The sequence below is a fragment of the Bombus pascuorum genome, chromosome 9 (genome assembly GCF_905332965.1).
Source record: "Bombus pascuorum chromosome 9, iyBomPasc1.1, whole genome shotgun sequence".
NCBI classification, from domain to species: domain Eukaryota; kingdom Metazoa; phylum Arthropoda; class Insecta; order Hymenoptera; family Apidae; genus Bombus; species Bombus pascuorum.
In genome coordinates, this window is record NC_083496.1 from 9,562,464 (window position 1) to 9,572,393 (window position 9,930).

Here is a 9,930-nt window from a genome sequence, read left to right on the forward strand (position 1 = left end):
CTAGCTACGTTTCACTGCCATTAAATAGTAAAGAAGATAAGCTGCTAGACATTCGTTGCAAGGTCTATCATGGAAAATTGAAGGCAGACTACGTTATGTTTCCGAATATAATTACGTGCAAAAATAAGCTAAACGAAAGTATTTGCAAACTTCTTATATTTTAATACTTGATAACAATTCAATATATTATAATGTATTTAATACTTAAGCATTCATTATTAATAAGATAAGAGGTGAAAAATATTTCAAGTACAAATTCCTAATGTTATGCATGATAAAATATCTTAACTATATTTAGTTAAATATATTTTCCTAATATTGCTTAAATTTTAATCCAGAACATGATTGCGAGCGGAAAAAATGTAAAAAGATGCATAGTTGTATTTTTATACAAAAAAGGAAGCCGTTATCGTTACTTTTATAAGATACATTACAAACAACGATACGGGTGTGGGAATTTTCACAGACCGAGCAGTAACGAGTTTTACATTTAGAAGATAATGAAACGATGTAGCGGAAAATGATGAGCTTCTTATACAAATGTTAGAATGTAATTGGCAACTTTTGAGGAAAGAAAAAAGAAAATCATTAGCGGAAAAAGCGATTCGCCAGAGCGTCAAAGTTTTCTCCCATAGTTAAACGAACAGCCGCTAAGAGAAATTTTGCAAATAAGAGTTTGATTGTAATGAGTGCAACGATTTCAACTAGAATGTGATTCAAGTTCGACAAGAAAGCGGCAAAGAGAAAACGAACAAATATTTTAAATAATTGAGGAAATCATCCCTTAGAGGATGTATGAAACTCTGTTTGACTTTTGCAAGGATGTAATTAAAATTTCAGTTAAATATAAGACAGAAAATAAATTAAACTCAGTGTCTGTATATATTAAATCAAAGAACATCACCGACAATAAAACCATCATTAATTAACATGTATATCTTATTGCGTTCTTTGAACTATTTTTGATCTCCACAACTGTGTTCTTATATTTTTAAAGTTCCACTCAGTCTACAGGTCAACGAGATAAAAATAAAAGTCAAACAAACTGACGTAAATTACAATTTTATTTAATCTAATTGAATATATATTTAAATACACGACACGCCTTAGTCGAGGAAATCTGACCAATTAATTGTACTTCTTTCCATTATGAAACAATAAACCTATTTAGTAGTAGTTTAACAGTAGTTTTATTCTTACGTTCATTTTCATTCGCTGTTTATTTTATCAACTGAACACAAATGGGTTAATTCTGGGAATGAAAACTTGCTGCGAATTCGATGACACCAACTTCGCCACCGATGTTTTCACACTAAGAGGGTTTTACCATGATTGTCACGAACATTGAATATTTGTTTTATACATACATACGTATATGTAGCATTAACACCATAATTAATTATACCCAAAAATGAAGGTTAAAGAAGAAAAGTGTACGGGGAAAAATGTAATTTAAATATTTTTGCAATACGTCCTTATAAAATATTTTGCGAGATATTACTCTAGAGGAAACAAACTTTTTATAGATCGAATACAATCAATAAAAAAATGTTAATAATTTAATCACGCACCGATATTGCTAACCTGTGTACTTCCTTATGCGTAACATGAGTACAATAAGTGAAAGATAAACACAAAATAATAACAAATGTGAGTGACCTAAACGATAAGACGATATATAAATATCGTCTTATTTATAAATAGAAAACACTTGTAGTTTCTAAGTGATTTGAATTTATTGAAATGTAGATTTTAATGGTCATACCATTAAATTAGAAATTAATCTTGTAAGCAAGGACTATAACGTTTGATTACTACTATAAGTATACAAAGATACTATAAATATAAATTAAAAGATCATTTACATATATTTATACCTTTTATATAAGCTGTTCTATTAAGAGGAATATATATAATTAATTCTACCATTCAGGATCTATTCAACCTTAAAATTTATTGAAAAATTTCATTTTTTATTAAAAAACCTTCTCACACCTTCTCAAACCAAAAACGAGAAACTGCAAGGTTGGGACAAAGTATATAAAGCGCTTAAACATTCAACTATTAGCTAACATAAGTACTAGCTACATAGTGAATAATAGAATTCATTTTCACTGATGCAAGCGGCAATAAATGTCAACGTGGCGAAGTTACCATGTATGTATATCATTCTCGTTCTTAATATAAATATCTAGCAGTTGACAATGAACAGATACTTGAATTTTAACAAACAATATGTAATGACCAGTTGATCGTGGTAAGGTTATATAGATAAGCGATGTAAAGTTAAAACGCGCTTGCGAAACTCATATTTTTTAGAGATATTTTACAAATATAGTTGCAACTTATCTGATTTCTCTTTTGCTCCACATATAGTAAAGCAAAGGCGCGCATGTACAACTTGGGATACAGCGCAATAGAGAAAACGCAAGTGGATGCGGCAGAATGCCAATTATAAATACATGACAGAAGAAGAAAGAAATTATGAGTAATGGTAGCATACAAGATAAAGAGTATTTTATAAAATCCTTTGTTCAACGAACGTTGGACTAATAACAATTGACCCTTTTTATTATCAAATAATATTCATATTTTACTTGTATCTATTAATAATATTCTTATATATATTTATATAATAATTTATTTTATTATAATTTCTTAAATTAAGTAGTTGTTTGTTTCAAATCAAATGTTGATTATTGTTATACAATTACAATATAGTATCTTTTGTATGTTGTACATTACTTTTGTTTTTCGCGTTTATAAGAAATAATAATTGAGTAGAAGAAGAAATACGATGATATGCTCATTCTCTTTATAAAATATCATCAACCAATTGCCAGAGAAATTTAGGCAATTGGCACAATGCAATGTTTGTATAAATGAACATTGTTTCTTACTGCGCAAAAGGGCAATACATGTGTGTCTTTTGATAATAGATGATAATTAAATCTATTAAATAATACGCTTTGATTCTATCAGATTGTACCAGACGGCTGGTCAACTTATCGGTACAATATGTGCGACGCTATTCTTTAATAAAATAAATATATATTTTATTAATATGAATATTTCCAAAATATATTATATTTTTAAAAAATATTATGATATTGTTTAATATTAGTATATAGATAAAAATATGTGCATAGCAAACAAGTAAAAGGAAAGTTATATTGCAAGAATTAAGTTTTAATAGAATTTTTATTTTGTTATCAATAAATTCTTAATTCTTTCTTTTATTGATGATAAACACTCAATAAATCATAGAATATATTTATACGCTGTTATTTCAAGCAAGAATATTTACTAGATTCCGAAAAAGAAAAAAGCACGTTTCGAAAAGCTTTTTTCGTCAATTTTCAACGAATCGAGGTCGCATCTGGCATTTTCGCCTCTTTTTTCACGAAACCGACCAGAAACGCGTTTATATTCGTGTATTTCCACACAATTATTTTTGCAATCGAGGCCGTTGTACGAGAATTCGCAGGAAATTTTGATGATGCAGTGCCATGCGATAAAAAGAGGTCTGCGATCACCGACAAGTCACATGTGCTTATAACCACAATATTTATAATTCATGATTAAAAACCAAATTCACCGACTAAAGAAAGTTAGATTACCGCGATCAAAATATTTAATTACTGTACTAATGAAAATGTAAGTTTCTAGGAGAACGAAAAGAGTCTTTGTAAAAGAGAAGCGTAGGGCATCGATATCTAAATCTGTGACATTCTACGAATCTTCAAGTTTATTGAGTTAGTGACCAATTGATAAAATAAATGAGAAGAGTTTCTTATATATGTATATTAGAAAATATTATTTTGACTTTTGTACTAATCAACGTATTCTTTGTATCTGTTATTTATAATTTTAAATGAATTTTAAAAACTGATATGTAAAACTAAAATCTCCACAATTGAGTACTTCTTTCTTCTTACGATAAGATGCTTTTATCGTAACGTGTAATATACAATTGAAAATTACACATAGTATATGTAAAAGTAAGAAAATACGCCTTGGAATTTAATAGCCCTCTTTGTGTACGAAATTTTTACTTCTATAGAAAATATTTGTCGTTTTTCATGTTATGTAACAGTTAGAATTGGAATGGAATGAAATAAATTGATACTTAATTAAATCGTATGATCCAATGACAAAGGTTGTCTGTAGAAGGAAGTATACACAAACAGTATGCAGTACGTAAGCAATTTACAATACACATATATGTATATTTATCTAATCAGAGAATACCTAATCGATTTACGAACATATACATGATGTATAGTTCAGAACATTTACGTTTAGATAATATAATAATTAGTTATTTTGCAAGCTAAGTTTTCTTGATTTTCCAATTCATAATTTTAAAATGTTTATCGCGGTATTATTTTTAAATTCATATAAAATTTATTAATTTTAAAAGCATTATTTTTATTGAGATATATGTATTTAATTTTCCTTAAATGTTTCCTTAAAAAATTCCTTGAAGATATTCTAAAAGCATGCGATACACGTCTAAATACTGGATTAAAAAATAGAAACGCAATTAATTAACCTAGTTAACTGATATGGGTGACCTGGATATTCAAGGGTATTGCTAAGAAAATGTTATAGGTAAATACTACTTATGTGGAACTGATAGAAAAATTGTTAAAATATAACTAAAATAACATAAAATAACCTGGTTTACTTGTGTATTTTATTTAATTAGTTTTATTCATTAATATTATATGTTTCCTTTTATAAATATCAATAAACTAAATACAGTATATAGTGAAACAACTTTAAATGCCTCAACTTGTTAATATTGAATTTAAATATAAATAAAACGTTTCGTCTTTGTTTTACTGATTTCAAATTTAAATTATTACATTTGAACATGCTTTATATATAATTAAACGGAACAAAGTTATTTAAATTACTTGAAATTTTTTGTACATACATATCAGGTAATGTATGGAAGTACTCTCATAATTTGAATAGTATCTCAATGCGAAATGAGAACCTCAATAGTATTCAGTCGGTGATACTAACACATAGGCAATATTCTTTATGTATACAAAATCTCAAATACAAGATAACAACAGTGATTGATTTATTCTAAACAAGTTTAAAAATAAAAAAATTTAATTTTTATATTTTCTAGTAAATATAAAATTTTCAGTAGTATCAATATAGAAAAAAAATAAATATAGAATATAAAGAAAAAGTTATGAGGTTAAAAATAAATGAATATTATCGGAAATATGAGTATACTGAAGCCTTCGGTCGACATAACTAAAAATATTGCAAAATTTTTGACCGCTACAGGTCATTGCAAGGACTCAAGGACACGTGATAATGTATTTTTGACAACAGGATCGCTGACACGACATGCTGTTATTAAGTTGCGTCTTTTAACTAAATTTTGTTTTTTATTGCGATAATATAAAATATTATCAAGGAGACATAATTTGTAAACAAGTGATGAATAATTAATTAAATATTTTCATTACATAAAATAATGTTGAAGTATTTTAAAAATATTGTATTATTTTTATTTTATTTTTATTTTAATTGCATGGTAATATTAATAAGTTAGTATTAAGTTATTATTAACTTGTTAATATTATCGTACATTTAAAATAAATGTAAAATAAAAATAATGAAATTAAAAGTAAACAACTTATGTACATATACTGAACTATAAAATATTTTCTCAGTTACAGAAAAAAATGTTTAATTAAAAGAATTGTTAGAAGATTATACACTTTATCATTTTAAAATAGGAAGAGGAAACTCTGGTATAAATATTTTGTATTATAAATTTATAATTTAAAAGTAATGAATACTGTCATATAAAAACAAATAAATCTTGGATTAAATGCTTAGCTTCAGTATTATAATTACTTTGTTGCATTAAAAGAAAAAGTACAATTTATGCATATCAAATATATGTAAAATTATCCAATAATTTTAGTACTCGCATTAGTATCTTCTACATCTGAATTAATTATAATAATAATGATAAAAGTAAAGTAACGGTCAAATTGAAGTTAAACCCAAAATTTACATTAACAAGTATAAGGAAAAAAAATACCTCTTGAGTAAGTTCTGCCGTATTAGCCGGTTCGTCAGGACTTTGCGAAGAATTTGATGGGTCAGGTGATGTTATATTCCTAGTTAGGTCTGTAGAAAATGATATACTAGGTCCTGCTATATCAACATCTCTTCCAGATTCCTCAGTGTTTAACAGATATGCATGGATGTCATTTAAACCAGAATTTATTCTATTGTATCTTCCTAATGAATTTAAGTCTTCAAATAAATCTCTCTCATAATTTAAAAGCATAGAATCTAGGTTTTTTGGGTGAACAAAGATAGGGCGATGAACTATTGTATGAACATCGGTGTGCCACCTAGACCCATTGTTTAGATCTAACGAACCTACACCTATGGTTTGAATATCCAAACCAAGGTAGGATTCTGGGTCTAGTCTTAATAAGGAAAGTAGAAGTGCTAATTGGAATAGTTCCTCGTGGTATAATTTCTTTATACACAACATTTTGTGTTTTTGATATTCAAATTATTTCCAATTGACAGATTTATTTATAATCCGAATTAGTTCAGCTTATTGTCACAATGGCTTGGCACGTTTTGAGGCAAGTTATCACAAAGAAACAAATGTTCATGTTGAAGCGTTGTTTTGTTAATGTCTTGGATCAGTCTGAATATTTAATAACGTTTCCATGACTGTACACAGATATAATACGCTGACTATGAATAAAATTTTATCCACTACTTTATGATAGAGAATCCAATATCGTGTCCTTAATTATTATCAATGTTATCAAACACCACTCTTTAAACTTTTGTTTTTTTTTTCTTCAGTGACCAATACAGAATTTAAATTAGATTAGGAAAGATGATTTTCAAAGTTCTTGCTGAAGGAACTTATTCGACAGACTGTCAGAATGAAAATAAAGATTCGGAGCTCTCTTTAAACAAGTATAGGTCAGTTACACGAACACAAAAATAACCTCAAAACACACACTAACCACGTCAAACTTCGGTACACGTCGCGCACGTCCTACGCATGCCTCGAATTTCGTTTGACAATTCAAGGCAATACTTTTTTGAATTAATACTAACACTTTATTTTCACTGACACACCGTTGCAGTCCCAGTAAAAAGTAAGAACTTCGATTTAATTGTAGAAACTGACAGATACACGAACTACCGGGCCTAAAGCTACCTTAAATTCGTTTCCATTAAATATTCGAGGCCCGCGACAAGCGCCAAGTACCTCCTTACTTAAATCATTTTGGTTTAATGATGTTATAATTCTAATAGTGATAACGTTATACTAATGCAATACAGTGCATTTCACAGAGAAACGAACTAGCACACCTTCCTGGGAGAGATCGTTCGCGATATGTGACTCAGCATTCACTTCGGCAACGTCGTTTCTCAGGGCCGCACCAAGTCTATGCTTCTCCCTATATTTTTCCATAAACGACCAATCCGTTTGTCATTAAGCTGTCCTCATTGGATTTAAATTTCTGACGTACTCTATTTCTTATTCCAATATACGGAATATTAATTTCTTTGTTTCAAATGCTAATGGCTATTGGAATATCGTGATACTGTTTGATGATGCAATGAAGATTACAAATTAATATACAAATGCACGTGGTATTAACTCATTCGAGGTTATTTACAGCGTAATTTATAAAGTAGATAAACATAAAAGTTACAAAAGTTCATTTATATGCGTACATATTTGTATAGTTTAATTAAATACCAAAATTAAGCAGAAGATGAATGTAACGGTTAACAAAGATATTTTGATTTTCGAAACGAATTATCGATGCTTTATTAAAATGCAACATATTATACTTACTTATATAACGATGTTTTTATTTCATTGCATTTTCACCAGTTTTTCTATTACATGGAAGTTTGCACTCATTACGTAACGATTTCGTTAACACCATTTGCATATGTACAGATATAATACATTTTTCACTATTGCTTTATTGATATATGATTATTCTGATTTCAGAGTATACATAATAAAATTTTTCGAGATTATATTTACACATATATATATAATTACGAATGCTTTCGTTCTTTTCTGTATTAATAATTATATTTATGGTCATTTTTCTATCATTTGAATTTATTCCGTTACTTATTATAAAATCACATTGTTTAAACGGATAATGATATTGACTAATCCTACTTGAATAGCAATAATAATATAAATGTACATATTTCCTACTATTAATATGTTAATAAAAACTATATAATTTGCAAATTAGATTAATAGTTGAAGTATGGCAAAATGACAACAAAGGTATCTTTCTTCGTAGTTTTCTATGAGAACTAAAGTATTTGTCGATAATTCGATCAATCATGTCCGTCTAAATTCCTATATAGATAATTTTGTATTGTGATAAATGTAAATACAATTTGTAAGTGTAAAAGAAAGTTCTTTTAGAAATTTGTAATTTGTTAATACATTAGTATTTATTATTTTTAGGTGCGAGAGGAACAGAGAGAGGAAGAGAGGGAGAGAGATGGCGAGAGGGTGAGAGGGAGAGAGAGGGAGAGAGGGAGAGAGAGAGAGAGAATGTGTGTTTACGCGTACGACTGTGAAAGAAAGAGAGGGAATGCAATCGTATGAAATCAAATTAAAGGAACTTCGCTTACGGTCATGTTGGTACACACTGTGCGTAGTTGCCATATTTAAACTGTTAATACAAGTTCATGAGTGATCAAGCAAGTACGTGGACATGTATGGAAGCATTCACATGCAAGTGTGTGAATAAGTATATGTATATATGTAAAACTGTATGTACTTACACTCACAGATTACACATATATGAACATCACAAATTTTCATACATTTAGTATTTACCTTGTTGATAAATTCTGCTAACTTCAGAACTATTACATTGTTGCCGGGTGACAATGGTGTCATACGCGGTAAATCATCTGTTTGAAGCATGTCTCTATTTACTTCTTAATTTTGAAACGTATATTATTTTAAAAGAAGTCACTTGAACACTGGGAAACACAGGGTGGAGACTCTTTACTAGTAATTACCCGCATGGAAGTTAAATACATTACGTCACTTAATTTCGAAAAGCACTCTGCCACTGTAATAAATACTTCTTCGAAGATATGTTGCGAACTTTCGTATTTTAAGCCACGTTTCAGTTAAAACTCAATGACAAGTATTTCTGTAACAAAATTTTCCTTCTCGCAATGATGCAGTTATTAGGATCAACGCAAAAGCAACCGTCTGTCGTCTCAGTATGAGATAATTGGAATTTTTCTTGGGCTACGTCACTATGAGTTACAACCGCGCTATTTGAACATGGCGCGGACAGCAAACACATCGTTCCGTGACATCGATGTTTCCGTATCCGATGTGCTGATACGCCGGCGCACTTGATTGGCACCAAGATGTAGATTTGAAATATATATTCAGTAGTTATGCATACCAAATAACAGTTCCACGTGTTTAATCACTAGAAACTCATTTAATGTTAAATTATTCACTAGTTATTAAGTTTTCATTACTTACCTTGCAACATAGTAATATTAACAAACATTACACTTAATGTATTACAGTACCAGAAGAATAAAGATGTTGGCAGAACATAATGGAATTTTTATTATTTAATATCATTTGATATTATATGTGTACATTATTATACACGTATTATAAAACTTTTAGAAACAAGTAACATATCTTTAATTATTAAACTGCCATACATTTTCTTATGAATAATATTGTTATTTGTAAACAAATACAGTTTCTTCATAAACAAAATTATAGCCTTTTTAAGAGATTTACAAAGAATGATACAGATTTCGTAATTTATTTTGTAATACATTTAATTAATAATAATATTTACTAATTAGTTAATAAGAATAGCA

General features: G+C 28.6%; 1 protein-coding gene across 2 annotated transcripts in view; it reads right to left on the reverse strand.

The window, feature by feature from the left end:
• Positions 1-9,267, reverse strand: part of LOC132910659 (segmentation protein cap'n'collar) — a 116,328-nt gene extending 107,061 nt beyond the window's left edge. The window contains exon 1 of one of the 2 annotated variants that reach the window (XM_060966489.1): positions 8,903-9,267. In XM_060966489.1, coding sequence (XP_060822472.1) covers positions 8,903-8,992 — 90 coding nt within the window. In that variant the 5' untranslated portion in view covers positions 8,993-9,267. Of the gene's footprint in view, positions 1-6,079; positions 7,420-8,902 lie in introns of those variants that run through there. The other variant, XM_060966488.1, reaches the window with a different exon arrangement.
• Positions 9,268-9,930: the final 663 nt, after the last annotated feature.